A 25,896-nucleotide genomic window follows, 5' to 3' on the forward strand; every position below is an offset into this window, starting at 1 on the left:
GTTTGAATTGATGCGCATGTGCTGGCAGTACAATCCGAAAATGAGGCCCTCCTTCCTGGAAATAATCGGTAGCATTAAAGACGAGCTGGATCCAGCATTCAAAGAGGTCTCCTTCTTCTACAGTGAAGAGAATAAGCCTCCGGATACAGAGGAGCTTGATCTGGAGACTGAAAACATGGAGAGCATTCCTTTAGATCCCTCCTCCACCCTCCAACCCACTGACAAGCACTCAGGACACAAAGCTGAGAACGGCCCAGGCGTGGTGGTCCTTCGGGCCAGCTTCGAGGAGAGACAGCCGTACGCACACATGAACGGGGGACGCAAGAATGAGAGGGCCTTACCGTTGCCCCAGTCTTCGGCCTGCTGATCCTTAGAACCAGAATCTCACAGAAATGAAACAGAAAAACACATGCATTGGGGGAAGAAAGAAAGAAAATTACAATATATTCAAAAGCCTACTGTACCTCAGTGGATCTTCAGAACTGCCATAGCTGCACTTGGGAGAACCCTTTTTTCAGTAAACAAGTTATCGTATTTTTCTTTTTTCAATATGCAAGCAGATGTTTGTTTCAGTAAAGGACTCCATTCATGGGGCACACAGTTGGCCTTTTAAAACTCTAATGTTAACACTTAATAGCAACAGAAAACTTGAGATCTGATGTCTCTCTCTCTCTCCTCTCTCCTCTCTCTTCTTTCTCTTTCTTTCTGTCTCTCTCTTTGCTTCATAATGGGAAACATATCTGCGTGCAAGTTCAACCGTACAGCACTTTTATCAGATCAAAGATATCGCAGGCCAGGTGGCTCCCCGATACCCTTGCAAGCACCTGCCTAACACTGTAGGTCTTTATAAAAAAAACAAACAAACAAACAAACAAAAAACAAACAAAAAAAACACAAAAAAAAATTTAAAAAGACTGGATTTTTAATGTTGCTCTCTAATCTTTTTAGGAACACATAAAAGAATAAAAAAGGGCCATCATTCGTCCAAGGTTGTTACCATTTTCAACGCTGCCAAATTTTGCCAAAAAACCTGAACTCTTTGTTTTTTGTTTTTGTTTTTTTTTTGTAGGCATGGAAGGAGCACAGTAATCAACTGCTCTGTTTAAAAGAGATCCTGACCAATACATTCTATTCAATCATACACTGGTATTTAAAAAAAAAAAAAATTAAAAAAAAAAATCAAATTGTCTAGATCTTTTTTCAAAACTGGACAAAATGTGATCATTTTTTTTTTCTTGTGATGGAGAAGATAAAAGGGATGGGGTAAAGAAACAACCCTCCCTCCACCCCTGTCCCCATCCCAATGAATTCTGGACAAAACTGGCAGTGGTGAGCTAAATAAACATATGCATTTCGTACAAAAAAAGTCAACCGCACGCCAAAAATGAAACATGAAAAACATGAAAATAACCGGCAGAGATCTCCATCGTTGCAGCCTGCCTTCCTTCACAGGCTTGCAAGGAAAAAAACACCTAGAAACATAAATTGGAGAAGACAAAAAAAAGCAGTAACCGGATTCAAGTATATGATGCTTTGTTGACCTTTTCTCTTTATTATTAAGACTTCTCGAAGGGTCTTGCAGTTCTATGTTAGACCATGGATCATTTGCATACACATTGTCTTTTGTGTCACTTTTATAACTTTTTTACGGTTCAGATACTCATCTATATGTCTGTACAGAAAAAAGCTGCTATTTTTTTTGTTCTTTATCTTTGTGGATTTAATCTATGAAAACCTTCAGGTCTGCCCTCCTTCCCTTCCCTTCCCTCCCACTTCAACAAATTTTCTTATGCTTTGTACTATAGTGTGTAACTTTTACTTCTTCCTTCCCAGTAACTGATACCTTTCATATGATTTGCCATGAACTGTTTAATGCCTTTTTATAAATACATTTCCTCTTTTTTTTTTTTTTTTTTTTTCTCTCCTTTCCTCTCCTCTCCATTAGTTGTTTTACAACATCTTGGCTGTGTGGGCTACAGGGCTTTTGAAGGGGATGTGGAGAAAGAAGGGACACCCTGCACGGACACACTCTAGCAGTGCTGTGGTGTGGTGTTTTTAAACCCCGGTTTTCCTTCCTTCCCACTAACCTCTGCCCAGACAGCATGCGAGTCTCTTACAGTGCAAGGCATGATACAAACTCAGGTCAGAAAAAAAGGTTAAATGTTTAGTACATTCTTGTTCAGTGTTTATATTCATTGTTGTACAAGGGTCCCACCCCTCCTTCCCTCCCCGCTTGTTTTGGTTGTGGCACACATCCACCCACCCATCCCCACACACACTCCCCACACAGACACAGACACATATATATATATTTTTTTTTTGTTTGTTGGGTACAACAGCAGACACCAGGCTTTTGGGTCACTGATTTTTAAAAAGACTATTTTAACCCTTCCACCCCGTGAACAAGAGTTATACCAGTTGCAGCTGGTGATGCCAGGCATTCTTAGGGTGACCATTGTACACCTGGCTCCAGCAAACCCCAGCTCTTCGCCTTCCTAATGAGGAAGCCCTTGTGGAGGGCGCCCTGGGCTGCACTTTGCACCCCTGGTTAAAAAAAACCAACCAAACCCACCATGCCATTTCCATGGGGCTGGGTGGAAAGCATGTAGCTGGGGCCAGTGGCTCGGCTAGCAAACAGTTAAGTGTTGGCAGCTATGGAAACCTCTACAAGTACAAGCTTGTTGCTTAAATCATAGACCAAACCTCAGAACAAAAGAAAATGAGTAAGCTTGTTTGTTCAGTTGCAGAAGCCTTGGTGAAAGGGGGAGGAGGGGGCCATCAGAAAGTCTCCAACCAAGGAGTCATACCAGTTGCTCATCTTACATTAGTTACAGCATCTAAGCCTTTGTTTAGCACTGATCCAACCAAATGATGGCAGTGAAGAGGTGGTTCTGGGATGGAAATGTTTAAATCTTTTGAGTAAGAACAAAGAATTAAAATATACTGATTGCTAGTTTTGACTGGAGATTTTAAAAAGTTTGTAGTGCTTTTTGCTTGTGTAGTTTAGGTCCCATTATCTTCTCTTGCCTCTGTCCCATAGTTATTTTTCCCTTTTAAAAATGAAAAAGACAAAAAAGTTAATTAAGAAGGTATTCTATGTAGGATTTTTTATTTATTTTTGTGATATCAGTTTAAATCACTGTAGAGATGCCCCATAATAAATTTAAATACTGAGAATAAGGGTTTTGGAGTATGACAGGGGGACAGTTTTTGATTTTTTTCAAACTTTTATCTACCTCACTCTTATTTTTTTATATGTGTGTATATACAAAAAATACATCTCACATTTCTCAGCAGCCAATAAATGCCGTTGATACTGGTAACCTCTCACTCCATATACCACATGCTCTAGGTTCTGGAGGGGAACAGTCACTGCCTGTCACAAAGGGTCACTTCAGAATATTTGCCTCAATTCCAAGGAGTTTCTCCAATTTTTTGGTTCAGATTCATTTTTGTGAGGAGAAATCCGAGAGTTGTCTGACTTAGGGTGACCATTCGTTAAGGAAACATGCAGGCTTTTTAATGTGCTGTCACGGCAGTCCTCAGGTCAGCAACAAAATGCTGCGTGTTTAGATGAGCGGAGACATAGCTGACCTGATGCGAGGACTTCAAATTATGAGTATTTGATGAAATCTGTTACAGAAATCAATTGTTTACAATGTTTGAAGGTCCAGGGGAATTGCTAGAGTAAAGGAGATGGTCTTTCTGTTTGTCCTGTAGAATGGGCTAAGTCGTTCCTGCCAGTTTTCCCTCAGATGCCACAAGCACCAAAAAGACGTTTGGCTGAATCGGCACCTAAAAATAAATTGGCTCGTACAGCAATAGCATTGCTTTCTTGACCAAAAAATCAGTGAAAAAACCTGTCACAGGCTGCCTGATGATACTACTACATCGAGTTTACAGCTTTGGATCTTTGCTGCTTCTGTTTGGTGAGAGCACTGATGTTTTTCTCAAAACTAACATTGAATTGATTTCTTTTAACGTGCCAGTAAAAATCCAGTTCCCTTTTATTCCCCCATTTACATGCTTCATAACTGTGGATTCTGATGGACCAGCCATCAAATTTTAACTGCCCTCTGACAGCGTGTAACTGGTTTACAAGCACACAGGACTAACACGAGCTTGCCGTCAACTTGATGGATAATGTTTCTCTTTTTCCAGCTCTGGCAGCTGTTCATGCAGGTGTTGGTTGTGGTATCTGAATAATGTGGTGCTTGGCTACTTTGAGTTGTACACGGCCTCTTGAATACACAGCGCTGTGGTTAAGTACTACAGAGTTTGTCTTTGGAGGGAGCGTTTCGCTCTAGCCCTGAGAAACCAGCAAAATTTGAAGTTTTTACTAGGTTGGTTTGGTTTTCCATTTTTTCATAGGTTCCAGTGACCTTTTGGTGCAGTGGCTGTTCCCCTCTCTTGCACATATTGATTACCACAACTGGAGATCCTCAGATCTTTCAGCTGGCTAGGAGGGTTTTGTTAAAACTGTCCAAGTTACTGGTTTTTATAATTGTACGTAGGTGGTTTTAAAATGCATTAGGAAGAAACACTAATGACGTAGCACCCATCACGATAAACATTTCAAAAAGCTCTTCAGTAGAAGACAGTTATGTGACGTCACGTACGCGTGCGTGATGACAGTCAGCTCTCCTGGACCAAACCACCTTCATGATACCATTGCGTTCTGTGTTTGCAATTCAAGCTTAATTCCTTTTTTGTTCTGTTTGTTTCCATAGCTTTTTTTTTGTTGTTGCGTTTTGTGCATTTTGAATAGCTTTATTCACATGGGTTTTTCATGCGGACTTCCCTTGGACAGTAAATCAAGTTGTTTGTGCATGTGAACAACTGAGAATTAATGTTGGCTTGATAGAGTCATAATATGGTTTGTAATGTTGTTCTTCCCTGAGACCACTGGCTTGTCTGGTATGGCAGATTTATTTAGAACTTCAGCTATGTTTGAATAAAGTTAAAGTAATCCAGTTTGTTTATAAATTAAAACCAAAAGCCCACTCAGACCTGACAACCGGCATTTTGACAAATGGTACCAAGATGTTTTAATGCAGTAGGGTAGCAAATTGGCATCGCTGCGGGGAGCAGGCGGCTTTGTTTTTAGTGCTCGGCCATTGTTCTCACCTGACTCGTGTTTAAAAGCTGCTCGGTGGCACAGAAGGTGGTTTGGTTGCACAGGAACGTGGCTCCTACATAAACACAGAAGTGTGTGGTACTGAATAAGGTGCTCTTTTGGGGGAGCGATGAACTAGACGCAGAAGCCGAGCGTGATGGAAAGTGTGAGGCCAGCCTGCGTGCACCAAGTCTTTCTCAGCGTGATGCCTCTGCTCTTTAAAGCTGGTTCTAAGTGATGTATGATTCTAGGCATGTTCGCACCGATGCTCCTCTTGGTCTTTAAAAACAAAGGAAAGAAAGCCCAGTTTGCCCAGGACGACTGGTCACCAGATGGAACTGCTGTCAGATCCTCTGGGAACTGCTGAGGGGTGTTTGGTACAATCTGAGTCTAAGTGAACAACACTCGTATTGTTGGTGTAACTCCATACATATATATCTATATATACATATATATATCTGCATATGTATATCTATAATATAGATATATATATTTAAACCCTTTTCATTCCATTAGTACAAATAACACTTGTTTCCTGTTATTTTGTTTGTCAACCGTGTATTTAATCACTGGGCTGAAGAACAGTGGAGGAAGGTGCAAGGGATCCACTCCTTACTAACCAGTGATAAAAGCCAGATATTGCAACTTAACCCGTGAGTAGTTGTGCAGACAAGAATTTAAGAATGATGCGTAGAAACAACACTAGTGGCCAGGGGTGCTGAAGATACAGAACTACAGACAGGCAGGAGGGCTTCAAAGGGTGCCTCAGTTCAGAAACTGGTTGCTCAGAGACAATGAACGGCCTCTGAAATTGAGCGCAGCCAGGTAAATGAGAATCGAGAAATGTTTGCGTGGAGACACATGAAAACAAAGGGTATGGAAATGGGTGTTTACAAAGACACGGGGCTTGAGCAGAAGTTTGAGGTAGTTTCCTGAGCTTGGTATGTGGGGCAGCATTGGAGCTCAGGTGTCACAATTCTGATCGTTGGTACTTGTAAATAAAGCTCTGGACTTCCCAGCTGGAGTGGTGAATTTATTGCCAGGAGCTCAACCGTTGTTATCGTTGGTCTGTATGAATCAGTCTCAACTTACAGTTGGTCTGTTTTGCAAGTACCTTAAGACTATCACTAGTTTGTGTGTGTGCATATGCGTGTGCGTTCATCTTTTTTTTTTTTTTTTGTATGCGTTTCGTTGATTAGTAATCCATTAGCATTTTCAATAGGGCTTTAAGTCCAGTAGATTACGGGTAGTCAGTTGACGAAGATCTGGTTTACAAGAACTAATTAAATGTTTCATTGCATTTTGTAAGTACATAGAATAATTTTATAAAATGTTTGTAGTTTATAAATGCCTAAAATATAAGTTAAGGGCACTTTTCTGTGTCTGTGTATGGGTGTGTCTGTATGTGATCAGGTTTTTTTGATGGTACCAGTTTACTAGCTAGCTTTACAATATGCCAAAAAGGATCGCTAACGTGTCCAATTCATGGCGTGTCCCTCTCCCCCTACCCGCCCAAGCTTTGTGTCCCAGTATACAGCGAACGAGTAAAGAAGTTGGGGAAATGTTCTGTATCTTCAGTATCCTGGTCTTCCAGAGCCCTCTGGTTGGGGTGGGATCATCTTAACTGGTCATTTCACTTTACTGTCTAGGGCAGTTAACTTAGTGGATTACACGAACCTCACTGGTCGGGGAAACAGAACGGGTTTTGCTGCTACCCAGTCTCACTTGTGCTGTTCAGTACCTGCTTTACGGTGGCCATGTGGTTTGAAGGATGTGCCTGCGTAAGAGAAAGAGGGAAGACGGTTTTCATAATTACTATTGAAGAACTATTTGCAGATTTCTTATCACTTTAAAAGTTTGTATGCAGCCTCTAAAGACATTGAGCACCATTTGAAGCTTTGTTGAAATGAGCAAGGCAGGGTCCCTATTTATTTTTATTTAAGAATCTTGAAGATCCCTTCCCCCTCGCTCCCCCCAAATTTGACTCACCACAGTGCTGAAGGGTTCTGATGATTTAGATACTGTTTAAAAATCAGCTCTTCTGTTTTCTGAACCAGTGAGGTTTGAGATGAAAGGATTGGCCAGAGTTTGTCTACCTCTGGGACAAAAACAAAACTAGAAAGTGCTAAGGAATGGATGCAGTTGCAAATACAACATTTTCCAATTTTTCTTGTTTAAATTTTTTTAAGAGAAAATTAAACAATAACATGGCCAATTTATTACATAGAAAGACTTGCTGTGTATAAATTATTCCTAAAGAAATTCCTGTGTTTATATTAAAATGAATCAGTAGATTAAAAAAAATTTCAAAATGTTTTTGTATATTCTGTTGTAAGAATTTATTCCTGTTATTGCGATATACTCGGGATTCTTTACATTATGAAAAGAAGAAACTTTGTCTATTTTGAATGGCTGAAGCTAAGGCTCCTTTAGTTTCTCTTACTCTGCTTTTTTCTAGTAGTTTCAGTACTACATGATTTAAGTTAAATAAAAGAATTCTGTATGCATTTGCTTGTTTCTCAATTTGTTGCTCCTTATGCGAAGCAAGTACAGGTTAGAAAGCTCAGAGTAAATCTCTGTTTTTCTTCTGCCCTTTTTGGCTGCATATCGTTGAGCTACTCTGGATAAATCTTAGTGGAGGTCAGTGCTGCCGGTATGTTGCGTTGAAATCAGAAGTATTTTCATCTGCTGACACCAAGCTTGTGGACCGTTTTTCAGTGGGTCTTTGAGTCCTGTTTTGCAGTAGGTAGTTCCTTTGTACAAGGTAAGCGTTTTTATTTATTTATTTGAAGAAAACCTGCTTATTTACCCTTGCAGCAATCCATAGATGAGGCATTCAGCTATCCAGCACATGGTTATTGGTTTTCTGTAACAGTCATCGGAAAAGACAATGGCAAGAAGACTTGAATTGTCTTGGCGTTTCCAGTTCCTCTGACTCTTGCCATCAAAGTGTTGACTGAAATAAGGCACGATGGTGGCCCAAAGCTTCATCGGCTGTCTGTGCGGTTGGGTTTGTCTGTTGTCCTTTTTACTGACATTATGCTTGAGGAACGGGCTTTTGTTTCCCTTGGAGAAATCCCAGGTGTCCACATTAAGCTGCTGCTGTCCTTTTCTAGTGACTCTTTTTGAAAAATACGTGCTAATTTTATCTCATCCTTGTCTGTTGTGGTACTAGCAAGATTATCAAGGAAAGCGTGTGTTGACATTCCCTGTGTGCTGAAGGGCAAGTGCTGTAAACCTCTGTCATACCCAGCTTTCTAGGCGCAGTCCTTCTGTATATAGCTGTGTTTGAGATGTGGAGGAGCCTGGCTTGGCAGGGGGGAAGCACAGAAGTGATGTGTCACTGTCCGATGCCAAGTTTTACAATTTGGGATCTCATTTTGTTCCTGTTTTGTAAGTAACAGAATGTGCCGCAGCACAGTGCTTCAACGATTGCCTTTCTTAGGGCAAGTTAGCGTTTTGATTTTGATGCCTAAGTCCCTGAATAGGCGTGACCTGTTCTACTGAAAGTTGAACAGGTCTTTGTGCTGTGCTCTGTGGAAGGACTACAGTGTTTTCCTTTGGGACAGGCACTGAGCATTTGGGTAAGGGACGTTTTTGGGCAGTTGAAACCCAAATTACTACTAGCACTACAGTTCCTGCTGGATTCCAGGCTTTTGTTTACTTTCTTTTAAGTCACCCTAGGTTCGTTGCCCATTTCTGATGTGGAAACCAGCATGCAGATCAGGTCACTAAGAGATAATTATAAAACTTCACATAACAGGATTCCTACGTGTGTTTTGTTTTCCCCCATATTTACATTTTTTATGTGGGCACTTTGCATGGCTGAACTCTCTCTCGACTTGGACAGGGGCTGCGGGGGACCTCTGTTACATCCATCCAGTGCTGAATCTCCTTACGGCTGTAAGCAACCATCTTGGTTCAGCAACCATTGGAACTAGGATTAAGCATTTAAAATGTTTTAAGTCCAGTTTCACGCTTTCTTAAATCTGAAGCAACCTTATCGTTGTTAGCAATACAGACTGCCAATCTTTTGTTTTTCCTGTCAAGCTTTTTACACCAAAGAGAGATCGAAACAGTTGTTGGGGTTTTGTAAGGAAATTTCACTGAAACTAACATGGAGTATAAAATCCTTTGTGTAAGGTTTTTAACTATCTTTAGATTTGCTTCATTTAAGAGAGTAAGGAATTGCACTCTAAGAAATCCTCATTTTTTACTTGTATGATGCATCTTTCTCTCTCTCTTCCCCACACTGTTTTAACATTTCTAAGATAATTGTCTGTAATGCTTTTCCTAGAAAGTCTGCTGTTACCGATGTGGATAATGGAGGCACATGGATGAAAGCTGCTCTTCCGTTGCCATAATACAGAGAAGTGTAGTAGGTGTAATCACAGATATACCTGCAATATTAAGAACAAAACAAAGCCAGAAACCTGAATTAAGGAACACTAAACTTTGATTAAATTTAAATGTTCTTTAAGTAGCCAAACCAGATTTGGTTTATGAAATTATTAAAGACATTTGCTTAGTGAATAAAGGAAATGCTGAAATAAAACAAGTTTGAGAAACAAATGTTCCTTATCTGATGGTTTGGTTTCTCAGACACCCACCCAGAAGGAACTTTAAATAAAAAAATCACAAGACATGCACTGTTTTCTAGGCTTCTGAAAGCTATGTGAGATGGGAAAGGTAACACAGCCACTGGAACTACAGCCATGTAATACAGGTTTTGTGTAAGTCATTCAGTCTCACTTTCTGGAGAGTTTTTTTCTTATCACCTTACCTTTTAACTTGCAGGTGCAAATCCTGAAATTAAAGGCCAAAATTAGCTGATTTTTATTTTTAAAAAATGAGATAATTTTCTGTTTTCTGTGTTTTCCTTTTAAATGAAGACTAGCATAATAGAAAATTGCTTCAGTACTACTGAAACACATAATGAGATCACAGACATCATTCTAAAGGTACCTGTAATTGCTCTGTTCTTCAGTGTATGTATTTACATTTTGTATCCCTCCCAGTTGGGAAAAATAGATTAAAATCTGCTACTAGTCAGTATTGCTTTCAGACTCTCTTAATAGCTCAGGTTTACTGGGATTGTTAATCACAGGGTTGCTATGTTGAAACTTGTTTCTTTTGGAATTTAGAAATCCATGGAAAAATGGCTGTAGTTTTTCATGAAGGCTGCTTTACATACAATTTAAAGTTATCCCAATGTCATACTTGTGCCCCTCTGAAGACTTTGCTTCTAAGTGATTTTGGTTGGAGGAAAAGTCATTGCAAAGATTCTTCAAGGTTAAATGAGCTGATTGAGTTACTTCTGCTTTTAATGTGAGACCCCAATATGCAATGCTTACCTTCCCGCATCTCTGGAAAAGATTATATCAATCCCTTCCACTGAAATGTTTTTCCAGAGAGTCGTCATATTAATTGTAGATTCAATCTTTTCCGGGCCATCTAGCATGCAACAGCCACCTTCTGGGTGAAAACCACAAGCATCCATCTCTTGGTAGCCTTTGTTCTTCCCACACTGCTCAAGGATGATGATTGCTTTGGCGGATGAAGCCAGCCCAACATGAACAGTAAGCTGTTTTTTCCCACCAGAGTGAATAACAGGAAATTAAAAATGAGACCTGTTTTTAAAAAACCTGTAATACAATAGTGCCAAGCATTATGTGAAATACTAGCTTCAAGGTAGGGAGTCTTGCTGTAGCTCATACCTAAAGAAAACTTCGATAAGAGATTGTAAGTGAGAACAAAATTGTGCTTTAGTTTGGTTTTGTTGTGTCTAGTCAGCTCAGGACTTCAGAGCTGCAGTACCTTTTTTGCAATTTATGGTGTATTTTTTTTTTTCCTTTGTTCAGTGTGCAGTTAGGCTGTTTAAATAGCACGGGGTTAAAGCAGCATGTTAATGATCATGTGCTCCAAATTTCAGCTTGAAACCTTTATCACAGTTGTAATGGTCACTTTCCAGAGTAGTCTGATGCACATATTGTGCAATACTCTTTTGGAGATCTTTTTAAAGATCCACTCAGAATAATAATATTCATAAATGAAGGGGGAAAATTGTGTAACTTTCTGATTACTCACCAGTGGCTGAAGAGTTGTCCATATCTTGAAGACTTGCTCCTTTGCTTTTTGGTAAACCACCGGCAGCTGCATGACGCGCAGATCTATGTTTTTACCAAGGCCTCTCTTGGACAGCTCCTACATATGCAAAAAGCCACCGTGGACTTGTAAGAGCATTGGACTTCTCAGACTGTGATAAAGAAATCAGGCTGATCCAACTTAGAAAACATGGAAGAGCAATGCTGTCTAAGCCCATGGTTCCTAAACATGGGTCTGCAGTGAGGTTCAGTTGTCTTGTGGTAGCTCTCCCATTTTGAACTGAAAGAGACTAAAATGTGCTAACTGATTTCCTAATGTCACGTCTGTGTGAAGCCATTGTTGTGTTTTCCAAAGGGATGCTCAGTCTCCAATGGGTGGGAGCAGTTATTCCTTAGGGACTGGTCCATGGGGAACCATGAAACACAGGATCTCTCAGAAAGGGTCCGCACTTGAAAGCATCTAAATAGGCTCTGATACAGGTAAGAGCTGTTCCTCTGAAAGATCTAGTAGATAAACCTGCACTATCAAGAGACACAAATGAGGGAGAATTCACATTAGCTGCCCACTCAAGTGACATGCAATCTGCTGGCTTGAACTGGCTCGGGTCAGCTCGGCTGGAGGTGACTGTCAACATGAGGAAGGTCACATTTAGAATGGGATTCATTTCTCTCTTGGTCTAGAATGTGGGCCCTTAGTGAAAGGAAATGTCACTTACTGGGATGTTATTTCTCTGTCATTTACGTAGAGTTGAAGTTCCACATGGGACCTTTTCCCAAATGAAACAAAAATTATGCCTAGGATTGAGGTGAAAGAAACAAAGGCGCCCTTCAAAGCAGCAGATTGGCCAGATGGTTGGAAAATGGTCTGGAGAATAAATGTCATGTGGAAATGACTTGAAATTATTTTGTTGGTGGAACAGGGCTAACAAACAAACATAAGCCTCTAAGTAGAAGGTAGGTGGCTGCAATGGCAGGATGCAGAAGGGACACATCTGAGATGGAAAGCTCTGTCCCAGAAAAGTAAAATGGTGGTTGAAAATGCCTGTTGCATTTGAGTAGACCACTACCAAAGGAGGGTCCAGGTGAAGTTTCTCAGGGGGGGCACAGGCAAAAAGTCAGCAGCAGAGGTATGTGATTAGCCCAAGAAACCTGCAACTTCTTATTAAATGTCATTATTTTCTCAAGCTTTCCTTTCTCACTAAGGATTCTCGTGCGGAGGAGGCCCACAGTTCTAAGCCATGCTAACTGGGAAATTTGCCCTTCAACACTGGCTTCCTATATAAACTGTTCCAATTTTCTTGTCAGCGGAAACATTGATTAGCTGTGCTCAATAAACTATTTGACACAAGCAAGGAAACAATGCCTGCAGGGAAGTAAACACATTTAGAGAACAGTGCCAGCCTTTTTTCCTCTGGGTGCTGATAGTCTTTGAGAGACCATTGCATCATCTTGCTTAAGAATGCTGCACTGTGTCTTAGCTTCCAAAAAAGAAAACCCCAGCTGGTTCACAATTAGCATTTGCGTTTCTAAAGCATCTTTATAATTTTAACATTTAATGAGATTCTTCATTTTTAACTGTAAGGCTTAGAGGAGTCAACTGCCTGTAACTTTGGTACAGAATGTGGACACCCGAAGTAAGCTGTTCGGCTGTTCTCTCATGCTCTCTGGATTGACGTTCTGTTGTCACCATTTGTCATGAGAGAAACACGCAGAAATACTTTTGTGCAGGACAAAAGCGGAAGCTGGTCAATAGCAAAGGGCTGGGAATTTGTGTCAAAGGAAGATAGTTTGCTGTGTCCTAAGCAATTTCAGCATGTTGTCAATAATGTGTATTACTTTGTTGTCTAAGAATGCTAACCATGGGCTTATACCCCATTAGACCAGATGTTGTGCAAACATGGAAGGAAAAAAATGGTGGTTCCTTGTCTGAGCCAAGTCTCAGCCTTAACCAAAACCATTTTTGCGTTTAAGGTGAGAGACTGAAGATGGTTAGAGGAGGATGACTGCATCTGGAAACTACAGCTCACACTGGTGAGTTAATTCAGTAAACAAGTGCCCGTCTTTTGTAGTTGAAACAGCAAAGGCAACTTCAAAGGAGGGCAAAAGTTTTGGAGGACTTTTTTTGTGGGAGAAGTGGTTGAAAAGAAAGCATGACGATTCTTTGTTGGTAAGTTTTTCTAAAAGGGCAGTGAAATCCAGCATTATCGGCTGATGACCTTGAGTTGTTGGTGAGTTGTGGTCATAGTCCCGGTCCACTGGAGTTCTGGCCCGTGTTGCTACACAGCCCTCCCCAAAGAGAAGTGATTTGCACAGAACAGTTGTGCTCAGATGTGGTGGTTGCGTGTCACACAGGGTGTTAGAAGCATCTTGAACTTCTAGAAAACTCCAGAAGATTTCACTGAGTTTGCCTGAATTTTCTCTGATTTGGGTTGCCAGGAAGGGGGGAGGTGGGCAGGGGGCTGCACGTGTTAATTTTGTGAACCGCATTCAGAACGGCTCGTGTTGGTGCAGGAAGAAAACCAGAAGTTACCAGTTGCCCCAGTCAGTCTACAAGTATGTTGCCAACAAAGTGGTTTTTTTTTTTTTTGGTTGTTCAGGTTGGTTTGTTTGTTTTTTTAATCCTGCAGATACCTTGATAAAGCTTTAAGGGTGTAAGAAAGTTCCAGAACAGAAATTAAGGAACTAAATAGCAATGTCATCTTAGTTTCACAGATGATGAAACTAAAGCAGAGAGGGAGAGAGACAGAGAGATTAAATGACAAATTTCCAAAGACCACGTGGTCAGTGTCAGGATGAAAAACTGCACTCAGAGATCTGATCCTCATCTCCCGATAGCAAACATAGTTCCCAGAAGCAGTTGGAAATGTGACCTGTTCTTTGCACTAACAGTTTAATTACTATGAATGTTGTCACTCAACTTACATTTGCGCCCTATTAACTGGGGACTTTGACCTTGATGGTAGACTGCCCTGGTAGGTTATTTAGCTGCCAAGTGTCAGACAGGAGTTTCTGGAAGAGACACAGAAACAGGGTCAGATCAAGGGTTATGAGGTGGGACCGTCAATCTGTAATATGGAATAAATAATTCAGGGGATCTGGCATTCTGAGGGTCCCATATGGTGCTGAAGAACTAACACATCATGGTAATTCAGTGTGATCTGTCAGCAAATGTGGAGTAAGTACTTGGTGGTGGTTTCCTTTAGAGAGCATGTCCTGCACTTCAAGAGCTAAAAGTGCTGCTGGTGGAGCTTTCGTGCGTATTTTAGGAGGGTATTTCAGGTGAATGGAGTTACGAGAACCATGAAAAACTTAGTGAGACAGGTTTCTAAAAGAGAAGCTGTCTTTCTAGTGCTAGACAACCGTGTGGGGCCATGTGACAGCACCTATGAAAGCTCTGAAGCTTTTCTTGATGACCCTGAATTGACAGGTTCACCTGTACTTTCAGATGCATTTGACTATCCTTTTCCCTGAACACTTGAAGGGTACTTGCTGAGGAATGAGAACTCTGTGGATGCAGTGCTGATGAATGCCTTGTGTGTGAGTCATCTTGTGCCGTGATGAGAACTTGGGTTCATGCAAAAGAAATTCTTGGAAAACTATATTTTCATATTATAAAACAGGCAATGCAGGACAATGCACTGCTAGATAGTATCAATAAGAAATCCAAGAATTCAGAACAAATACTCTAAACCAGCAGAAACAGAGATTTGGAGAGTTTTATTAACATTTATAATCCGATTCCTAGGAATTTCAGAAAACAGAAATTCGCTCATTCACCAAAAAGGTAACAGTAAATAGTTAATCTGTAAGAGAACATCACACAACCATTTTTCTGAGTGCCCGATGAGGGTATAGAAGGGATGCAACTATTGGAATGGGCTGTGTGCTCACTGGATCAACCTCTGATCCTTCTTACAGCAAGAAAAGAGGTTCATGAAAAGGGCAGATCCCATCAGCGAGGCAGAGTGCAACAGCATCTCACGGAGAAGCTGGTAACAGGGATCTTAAGGAAGCAGTTGTGCGTAAGAGCAAGTATTGCTCACAAAAGTGAAGCCATTGCTCTTTGGCAAAGACTGCGTTCCAAAAAGCATGGAGGGCGAGGCTATGCTTTGAGAATTAGGATGCTGGAACTCCTGTTACATGTAATTTTACAGGATTTTGGATGCTTTTAGTGCGAGGACCCTTCTGGGATGTGAACTCTTAAGATTACATATATCAGCGTTGCACCATCACTGAGGGTGCCATAGTATCCAGGCTTTTGATAAGAACTCAGTTCATCTTGAGGTAGTAATTAGGATAGCTCTGGATAAGGCTACAAAGGCATTAAGCCTGAGCCATCATGTTTAGTAGCTCTGGTCTGGCTGCTCAGTACTTTCTTGAGGATGAGTTTGAGTGTACTCTTGCTTGGTTCTCAGAAAAGAGACTTAGCAGGAGGGCATTATGTCACTTTAGTGATCCATGCCGGAACCCCAAAGCCAAGACAGGATTACTTCCAGATGTAAATACTAAATTTTGCTATCTTTAATATATGCACACAAGCTTCCTGAAGACCATAGGGCTACTCATGTGAACAAGGCCAATGGAACAATACCATGAGATTGCTATTTAGCATGGAGAAGCCTATCAGCATTCAAAGTACTTCCAGATTTGCAGCAAATTTCCCTGAATTGTCTGTATTAACCACCTTTGCCAGGGAATAGGAAACCAAAGCAGCATCCCCAGTATGAATACAAATTAATTCCACACAGAGGGTGTCACATCAGAGGGAAATGGATTTGTTCTCCTCCATACACAAGGACTGACATCTGTTTTCATGATGGAATGCTGTAGCTCTTGTTATAGAACAGCTTCCTGGCGTAGCCAGTGCATGGCGTTGTTACAGAAAACTCATCTCACCGGTGCGTTTTTGCTTTAGGCTGTTTGGCTTGCAGATAAAGAACATGTTTTATTTTCAGCCAGAAGAGGATGATCTTGCACCCAAAATTAGAACCAGTAGGAATCAGGAAATAACGAGCAAGAACATTGTCAACTGACAAATATTTGTGGTTTAGGGCACATGTCAAGTTGGAGTTAAGATAATTTATGGGTCTCCTGTGATGACTGGGGTGTGGAAAGGTATCACAGAAGTATTTTTGTTTCTCGTTAGCCTACAGGGATAACATCCCTCATGAATTTGAGTGGGTCATAGATTTATTCTTCCAGACACCAAATGGCACTTGGCATTCTTCACCCAACAAAGCTAGAATAGAAAATATGTATAGGTTGGTGGAATTGCTACAGCTTTGGTCCTTGGAAAAATGTAGCTCCTTGTTTTTCAATTGTTTTGGCTTGACTGCGCTTCATTTTCAAGACAGATCTTCAGTAGCTGTCACCAAACCTTGTAATATGGTTATAGTCCTGTAGGGTCACCATCTTTCTGTCACTACTAATTCTTTCTTACAGCTCCCTTTTTTATTTCAGTGTCCAGAAGAATTAAATATTTATGGGCTTATTCCAGTCCCCCTAATAGAACATAGTCCCCTCAGTTTGTTTTACATATCTTGCTTTCCATTTTTACCAGTATTATCTGTTGTTTCTTGCAGATATTGGACCAATCTTCCAGTTCAGTTTTACTACCTTGACTGTTCCCCAGCTAGTTTCACATTTCATTGTTAACCTTCTGTCTACCTTGGAATTGCTAAGAACGTGTGTGAAAGACCCTCTCAGAATAACTCTGTTCATAAATACCTTAGGAGAGTAACTGAACTCAAGGGAAGGCCATTGTCTGCGCTAGGGAGAAAGAATGAACCCTGCGTGTGACTTTTACACATGCTCAGCAAATCTCTGCAGCTGTTCCTACTGTTTGAACATATATACTATGACCTTTTCACACTTTAGATTGAGGTAGAGTACTAAAGTACCAAACTAGTAAATTATTTCATTGTAGCAGACGTACTCTTACATAAAATGGTTGGGTATTTATTTTGTAAGACATATTTAAAGAGAGAAGTTACGGTATTGTTAAAACTTAGATAATATTTTAAAAACAAGTGATCCTGTTCCTGAAAAATAATCTATTTGTGGAAATTTTTGGTGTGTCCAAGAAGTGTGGGTTCACACAAACAATAATTTGAAAATAAACAATCGTAACATAAAAGTTTATGCTGAAAGCCAGGTATCCAAACCACGTCTTTGTATCGCCCAGCTAAACTTGTTCTGATACACATACTTAGGAAATAAGCAGGAATTTTCAAGACTCCATCTTAGACATGTTACAGCTAGTCAAGGTTTATGGAGGGGAAAGAAATCTGAATGACCTTGTTTTCAATTTTAACTGTAGACTTCACTGTCATTTGAAAGTGAAAGCCAAAGCTGAGATGGGAACACGTACTTAGAATTAGCATGCTTTTGGTTTTGTGTTCCTAAAGTAGGCAGTAAGAACTCAATAGGCTACACTTGTATGAGAAGGAAATTGCCTCACACAGACAGAATAAGATGAGTTGTGGTATGAGATGATCTGGTTACTGAAGACAGAGATAACCTGTGGCATATGCATCAGTTGCAGAGAAGGCACCGTGGGTAAAAAATATCCTTTTTAAAAATCAAGAATAATATTTTGTTAAGTGCTTAAATAGCACAAAAAATATTATTGCAAATAAAATAATGTTTCACTGCTTAATTATCATCTTTCTTCCATGTTGAGAGTCTGCTCCATGAGGCACAATTCTGTTTGAGTCAGGAGAAATAACTTTCTTGAACACAATGGAAGGCCTGAAAACAGGTTGTGTTGGGATCTCCACAAAACACAACACCTCCCTCCATTTTTTTTTATGCTTACCTTCACTGCTTCCCAGCTAGAATTAACCAGGTATTGTCTAAAGGGACCAAAACCTGAAAAGAAAGAAAGGTGCTTTTAAGCTGTGCTTGCTCTGCAATTTAGGTACCGGCATGTATGCACACACATATTTGTTCTTTATCTTCATACTTTTTGTTATGGAGGTAGAGTTTTTTAGATAGGATTTAGCCTTTATAACACTTAAGGGAATAGTATTTTCATTTTTTATAGGCACTGATATAAGAACTAATCCTGTAATCTTCATTCATGTTAAGGGTTACATATGAGATAACCTGAACTGAAGCTGTAAGTATACTGGAGCCAATAGGACAGATCATGTAAATGATTATTTTGGGCAAGGATCATCAACCATAGAAATACCACTACTAAAAGATCTGGTATTAAATACTCCCAGGTCACAGTCAATGTACCATTCTTACTGTTAAAGCTCATGAAGATGAAGGTATGCATGTTTAATGAAAATGTTTGAAAGAGTAAAATTTTATTTCATTTGTAATTTTTTTTTTTAATCCCAAGTAACGAAAACTTAAGTTTTCTGTTAGGGCAAATGTGCTTTTTGTGGTGCTGGGCAACATCTCTACCTTCATTTTTTCCCCAGAGGAAAAGAGAGGAGGAAAGGGAAAAGGACTCTTTGAATCCAAAGTAGTACATTTAATTTCATGCATCGTCTTTTGTGAAAGACTTTTTTTAAATTAAAAAAAAAAAAAAAATTTGAGCTAGATGGGCATTTTGTCATGAAAAAGTTTGATGGAAAACTCCCACTATCTTTATTAATCTTAATTACTGTTCTCAATCCAGAGTGTTGCCAAGTCTTAGATACTGGGTGGCAGGAAAATGAGTTTGTGAAATGGTTTTAATGCTATAACTCTTAAATATTTAAAAATCCTTAAATGGACAAATAAATACTTGACAGCATATGACTGCTATTTTGCACAGTGAAAGGTACTTGTATGTGGGGACAATGAAGCCTAAAGGCAGGCTTATGATAGCTTAATTAATGCTAGACTTTAAGCATTTCTTAATTTGTTAATACTTATTTCATAACTGCTCAATCTTTTATCTTTATGAAAAGCTTGATGGTGCTAATATTTTTGACAATGTTTTCCCCAGGTTTAAGTTTGTACTATGGGGAGGGAACAGGGGAAGTAGTACTCATTTCACATTAATGGGGAACATAAAACCTCACCAGCCCCATTCTGCTTTCAGAGCAAAATTAGAGTGACACCTGCTCCATTTTGAAGCTGTAGTTGTTGTGCATGTTTCTGTACATGTGTGTGCAGAACTGTAGAATTATAGTAAAGTTATTAAATAGCTCACAATGAAATACAGGCATCTCAGTGGTGGCTATAAGAAACTCCTGCTTAGGATAAAATTGTTCTATGAAAAGAAATTACTAAATGTAAGAGAGCTTTACAGTACTGAAATACCCGCAACAACTTGGAGAGCTAACTGGCTAAATATTTCTAGGCACTATATAATAAACTGGGCTCACTGCCAGCAGGTTTATATTATGAGCAGGTGAAAATGTGACAGAAGCATGCTGTGATAATCTCTGTAGTAGCTTAAAGATGCACCTGTGTCTTTAATGGGAGACACTAGTCTAAAACTATTTGAACAAGTAGATTTCTGCACCTAAATGGCTATCTAAGGGGAGGAGAAAACTAATAAGGTGCTAAGAAGTGTGCCCATCAAGGGTATGTGCCATAAATATCATAGGAGAGAACCAGATTGTTAGCCTTTTAAGAGGTTAGCAAATATCTCTTGCTCTATTCTGCACTCCCATTCAGTTCAACTGCAGTTATGTCTAGAGCAAGCCAAACTAGTTCTGCCCATCTTGCAGCTATTAAAAAAAGTGTTTAATTGAAAACAGCAAGATGCAGATCTCTTTGATGTAGCTTCAGCCTCATTCCTATGTCCTCAGATGACCTGCAGTGGAAAATTATCCAGCAATTCGCATGTCAAGATGTGTGTAATGATTGCCTTTAGATGAGCCAGTGGCAACGAGGAATAGCGTGTAGCAGCATTCCTTAAGAGCTTTAACCTTTTAAAGCTCAGAAGTCTCTAGCTGGTGGTTCTGCCGCTGTGATTCAGCAGTAGTTATAACCAGCAAGAGAAACGCCAAATTTGGTCCCTTGTTCTGCATGTTCAGGCATGCTCCTTTGATATATTTAAATTTAATGGTCTAGTTTAGCAGTGATGAGGCAGCATCTCCGGTTTAAATCTCCCTTACCTTGCCATGAAACTGAGACCCTGAAACTTGCCATGTGTTGCTCTAATTCTGGACACTGACTATGTGACATTGTGATGCAACCTGGTTTTCTTGCTTCAGAGCTCCTTTTGGGTAAGCTTTATCTAATACTAGCCTGCACTGCCTTGAGCTATGTGGTTTGGATCAGAGAGAATGTCAACAAAGATTAAAACATGGAGAGAATGAACAACAAACCAAACTGGATGGCAGTAAAGAGGGCAGACTGCAGTCTGTTTCCTCTGACATGCATCTGATTTTCTTAGGAAGGCACAGCAGCAAGTTATTTTCTGTTTGGAATTGTTAGTATGACCATTTGCTACTGTTTTTCCCTCTAGGGAACTGTTTACGACAAAGATCAAGCATGTGTGCATACCGTCTCTAGCTAAAAGAAGAATAAAATAAAAATCTTACCAGTTACAACCACAGTGTTGGAATTTGAATCCATGAAATCTATGCTCCAGAAGGTGAAATCTTGTTGTCTTTCAGTTCCAAACAGTATTATAATTCATGTATCTGTGGCAAACTTCTTCATTTGGGGCACCTGTTTTTCTTCAAACTGTGATGTGTCTGGATTCACATGACAGGGATGATTTGTGATTCATGTAACATTCAAAGCAAAAATTGTTATGTCTCTGTATTAAAGATAGAAGTCTGACTGACCGGCTGACTGACTGGGACTGCCCCAGAATTCTTTTCCTTTCTTCAGGCATGCAGTAGTATTTAGGAAGAACAGGAACGGCTTAAAGAAACTTCTTGCAAAATATCCAGCAATATTTTTCATCAGAAACTTGTTTATGTACAAGTAAACAGAAAATTAACTGAATCAATTTTATTATATCTCTGTGGGTATTCTATTTTTAGCACAGTTGTAATTCACTTTAATAGTGAGGAATGACTTAACTACAAAAACATATCTGTCCATTTCCACTGTTCTTAGACTTTTTCTTACTGACTTAAAAAACTTGGGTAACTTTGCTGTTCCTCTTCATAGCAGTTATCTATGGATCAGAGATAACTTACTAATCTTGATCTTTATCTCATGCTCTTTATAAAAGAGTCCAAGCACCTTACACTTTTAAAACCAAACACCAATAGGAAAATGTATGTATTTGCTAAACCAAAACATTTACTCAGTAATATCCTTGAATAGGCAACATGTTAAAAAAATCTCACTCAACTTGCAAGGTCAGAGGAACTCTAGAAGCTGGGTTATAGCTTGCCGAAACTGGAGAATTTAATAGCTGGTCTGTCTTCATTAAACTGAAGCATGAGAACCAATAGGGGGCCTGAAATCAAAACATATGCACATTGTCACTGCCCAAAACAAAAGCATATGAAAGTTCTCTTGGGAATTATAACTATGTGGGCAGAGGGTTTCGCTGGGTCTTGTTTTGAGTAGGAAGTGTATGTGTGTGCATGTGAGAGAGAGAGAGAGGGAGGGGAGAAACATGCTAAGAATAGAAAGCCACTATATAATCTCAGGAGAGCTGGTAATTGTGAGACCTTAAGGAAAAAAAAAAATCTCTGAAGAAATCTCTTGGATTGGGTGGTGGCTGAATGAGGTTTGGAGCTATGAGCTGTGTCTGTCATTTAAATCCTCCTCTGCTGAGACACAAAGAAATTTGTGGATTCTTTTAAATAAAAAGACCCTGATTCCACCATCCATTTCTTCCCCTGACTAATACAGCTTGCAAAACTAACTTTTGCTAACTGCTGAGGCTGAAGAAGCAGCTAATACAGTAAACACAGAACTCTCTGCAGCTTTAAATAAGGCAAAATCTGCCACTGACATCAGTGAATTACATCTAAAGTTCTAAAGTTTTTCATTCTCCTACATCAATTAAGATTTTTATCAATTAATTTTTCTGTGTGACCAGTTAGTAAAACTCTTCCCATGATACTGAACAGGACAATGACATACCAGCCTTCTCATAGTTATTTCCGATTTGTGCCTTTTTTATTAAAAAAAAAAAAGCTTGATAATTAAAAAAATCTAAGTACAGGGTGATCTAATGAACAAAGCATATGCAAGGAATAAAGCAAGATTTAAGGTCTATAGTGGCTTAATTAATTTCCCTCATGAGAAATTATGTAAGTGTTTTGTTTGGGACATTATAGGTGCTTTATAGATATATATACGAAGGGTATTGCTTGAATGCTGTAAAATACTAGGTATTTTATTAGATATTGCATAGCGTAGCTGTAAGTCTGTTAGATCCATACACTCTGAAACAGCTGATATTGTCTGTTTGGACTGTAGTACTAGTTTTCAAAGTTTTCACAACTGGCAAAAGAGAGAAGAAAAAATATAGACCAAGGAAGATTATTTCACTAATCCTTTATGAAGAAGGTGATAGAAATTTGTGGGGGAAAAAACCCTAAGACACTTTTTAATGACTCATCAGTTAAGTATTGTTTTCAACAGTTAAGTTAGTCCCTTTCCATAAGAGAGGTTTGCTGATTTGGTAGTAAAGATTCCGAGACCTTTCCAGTGTTACATGCTTGTGCAAATGTGGGAGGAATGCTGATGGTTTGAATAAACCAGGAATCTGAAGTTCACTGAAATTCATTTTTGCACTGATTTAATTGATTGCTTCTGTTCCCAAGCTTTATGTGCATGGTAGTATACTTGGAGGAATAATGCATGTATTGCAGCTGCATTACATTTCTGTAACAAGCAGAAAATGAAGGATATAGTAACTTCAAAAAAGAATAATAAAATCTTCTGGTTAGGCCTAAGTTCTACTCAGAATTTTATTCAGAAATGAAACCTTTTCTTTCCTCTAACATTTCTTCAGCTGAAGTCAAAGCTACTCTTGAAATTTTTGTGAAAGTCTGATTGTAGCTTTAATATTAGCACTCGTGTATATGTGCCCAGAACAATAGATACCCAAGTCACTGGATATTTGAGGCCTGTGCAAATTAATCTCCCATCCATAATTAAGAAACCAAGCCCTGGATATTTGAAGGCAAGTCACAGACACAGCTGACTCAGCTGAACACCGGTTGTTTTTCTTCTTGCTATACACAAATGTGATTGGCATGGCACTCATCTTGAGGTAAAGAAAAAATGGAAGCAACTCAACTATGAAAGCCCTGGTTATCACCTTGAATATTTTTCTGTACAGTTGTCCGATACATTTTAAAATGTATCTGCTGAGTAAGAGAAAAATAAATTTTCTGCAAATGCATTCTGGCCACATTGCAGAACTGCCAGAACACTGCTCGAATAGCTTTTTAGTACTGATGGCAATAAGAACTGAATATGGCCCTTCATTTAGAAACAGCTCTTTAATTTTTATCTCTTTTATTATTACTTACATATAGATTTTTTTATTTCTTGTTATTGGCAGGCACTGACCAATGTTTTAAACTGCTAAGTGGAAGTGTTTAATATATTCCAATTTTTATCTCAGCTGTTCAACATTTAATGAGAGGAGGGAGAAATCAAGCTGTTATGCTATTTAACATTAAACTATAATGGGTCTTTAAATAGAAATTTCAGGATCTAACACTCTATATTTCTTTTCTATTCTAATAAAAATAAATGATCCTCAGGAAAGACCGAAGCTGGTCTTTAGGTAGATGGAATGCAATGTCACAGAAAGAGAGGAGACAAACATTTCAGTGTAAAGCTCACTGTGCCCTGTGGACCAACCTCTTCTACAACAAACTCCACAGAAATAGTAAATGGAAAAATGTAACAGCAATTTCACTTACCTTTTTTTGGATAGAAAGTGTTATACATTTATGTTGTTGACTTATTTATATTAGTTCTTCTGCAGTTGGTGTGTATACCCAGTGCTTAGCAATAATGGAAAAAATGGAAATTGTATATAATTTAAATGTAGCCGAGTGGTTGGGTGGCTGTTATAATTTCATTTCTGGTGGTCTTGCAGTATTAGCAAAGACTAACTTCTGTGTATGGACAGATTTTTTTAATTGTTTGTAATACTTTAATGTAGGGAGAAAGTACTTTAGCAGGAGAGCATGCAACTCACGATCAATGGGTTGCTTTTGTTCAGATGTCATTTACCATGCACAAAGAGACTCTGCAAGCAGGATACACACAATTTAAGTAATTATTTATCAGCTAATATGCAAAATAGATAGCTAGGCCTAACAGATTACTAGGGTAAACAGTAATATGCTTACCGCTCCTGATAAGAAAACTGATGAGTCTTAGCTGGCCAGGATCTCTTCACTACACTGGGGAAAGTTGGTCTCTCCCATTTGTTGGTATGGGCTGATCCTCATAATTACTGAGTTATCTTTCATGGCTTTCTTGTCTTTCATGGCTTTAGCTCACGTACTTTCTCATAGCTTAACAATTTTCTCAGTAAAACTCTGGCAAGGTCACACAGCAATGCTGCATCAAACTAGGCCTTGGACCATGACACAGCCAGACCTCTGGGCTGAGCGTGACACGGGGAGTGGTGGACGGTACAAAGCTTCAAGTGATCACAAGAATGTGCTGAAATCCACTGATGTGCTGTAAAGCGTGGTTGTGTGACAGCTGCTTTTTGAGAGCATCAGTGTATGGGCTGAGCTCGCTTTGTCCTGTTGAGGAAAGAAAATAGAAATCTACTTTAGTATGTGTTTTAAACCATTTGAAAGGAGGAACAACCTTAAGGAGTTGTTGGTCACTGTGCTGACAGGCAATAGAGCTGACAGGCAATGTGAAGCACTCAAGACACTGTTTTGAAACCTTGTCCCCAGGTCACAGTGGTGTTCCCGGATGGTGTAAGTGCAAAGGTAAGTTTGTTCCTGTGCAAACATATTCCATGTACTTTTCATGGCTTTTATGTTGATACTTGTGTCTGCTATTTTAGAAATAATTAAGCGATCGTACACCTGCAGTAGGAAGGCTCCCAGGAGTCAACACCTGGATTCAACTTTCTAATTTTGACAACTGTTTGTTCGTTTTAATCTGTTATCTCTCAATTTTACGGTTTGTAATAACAAACAGCAGGCTGCTCGCCTAGGTTTTCCAAAAGCCTCTTTCACATTGACGATGATCACTGCAGTACATGGCTGAAGAATGCTAGAAAAATGTCACTTTCATACTTATTTTCCCTCCTAACCCTTCTTCCTTTGCCACCCGAGTTTAAAGAAACTGGCGTTAGCTCTATGGTTTGTCATTCTGGGCCTTTTAAAGGAAGACTTTGGAAGTTGTGTTCGGAGTTTTGTCAGTTAAGAAGCGCTCCTGAGCTGGCAACTTGCCAGAGGCCGGGCCTTGCCGGCGGAGGACGAGGGCTGCCCTCTCAGCCTGCGGCTAGCCGGCCGGGAACTTGCAGCCAGCCTCCCCTCGCCTCTCCAGCCTTCGCTCCTACGGAAACTTCGCCAGATTGTTTACCGTCACCTCCCCCGTCCTCTTGTTTCCCCAGCCGCCCCACGACCACCATCCCCGTCTTCCGACGGCCGCTTTTCCTGTCAGCCAAACCCTGGCCCGCCCCTCCAGGCCCGCCCTCCACGGCTGCGGGACCGGGCCGCACCGCCACTCCGTCCGGGGCGGGGGCGGGCCGCGGCGGTGGGAGCCCGCCTCAGAGGAAGTGATGGAGGCCGAGGGAGGAGGAAGAGCCGCCGCTGGTAA

The 25,896-nt window shown here is 39.9% G+C and overlaps 3 protein-coding genes across 6 annotated transcripts in view; 2 read left to right on the forward strand and 1 right to left on the reverse strand.

The window, feature by feature from the left end:
* The window catches only part of IGF1R (insulin like growth factor 1 receptor), a 196,899-nt gene extending 189,278 nt beyond the window's left edge, over positions 1-7,621 (forward strand). For all 4 annotated transcript variants that reach the window (XM_072870393.1, XM_072870395.1, XM_072870396.1 and 1 more), the window contains exon 21: positions 1-7,621. In XM_072870393.1, coding sequence (XP_072726494.1) covers positions 1-367 — 367 coding nt within the window. In that variant the 3' untranslated portion in view covers positions 368-7,621.
* PGPEP1L (pyroglutamyl-peptidase I like) lies at positions 7,339-25,850 on the reverse strand. Its single transcript, XM_072870401.1, has 8 exons — positions 25,660-25,850; positions 24,459-24,863; positions 21,482-21,589; positions 20,715-20,870; positions 18,038-18,090; positions 11,204-11,320; positions 10,471-10,700; positions 7,339-9,516 (listed from the first exon to the last, which is right to left on the reverse strand). The coding sequence occupies exons 4-8, from the start codon at positions 20,746-20,748 to the stop codon at positions 9,330-9,332; spliced, it is 621 nt and encodes a 206-aa protein (XP_072726502.1). The 5' UTR covers positions 20,749-20,870; positions 21,482-21,589; positions 24,459-24,863; positions 25,660-25,850; the 3' UTR covers positions 7,339-9,329.
* LOC140655649 (protein FAM169B-like) overlaps positions 25,176-25,896 on the forward strand; it is a 40,835-nt gene continuing 40,114 nt past the window's right edge. The window contains exon 1 of the mRNA XM_072870400.1: positions 25,176-25,892. Within this exon, the coding sequence (XP_072726501.1) occupies positions 25,859-25,892 (34 nt within the window). The 5' untranslated portion in view covers positions 25,176-25,858. The remainder of the gene's footprint in view (positions 25,893-25,896) is intronic.

The sequence above is a fragment of the Ciconia boyciana genome, chromosome 8, assembly GCF_034638445.1.
Source record: "Ciconia boyciana chromosome 8, ASM3463844v1, whole genome shotgun sequence".
In the NCBI taxonomy this organism is placed as follows: Eukaryota; Metazoa; Chordata; class Aves; order Ciconiiformes; family Ciconiidae; genus Ciconia; species Ciconia boyciana.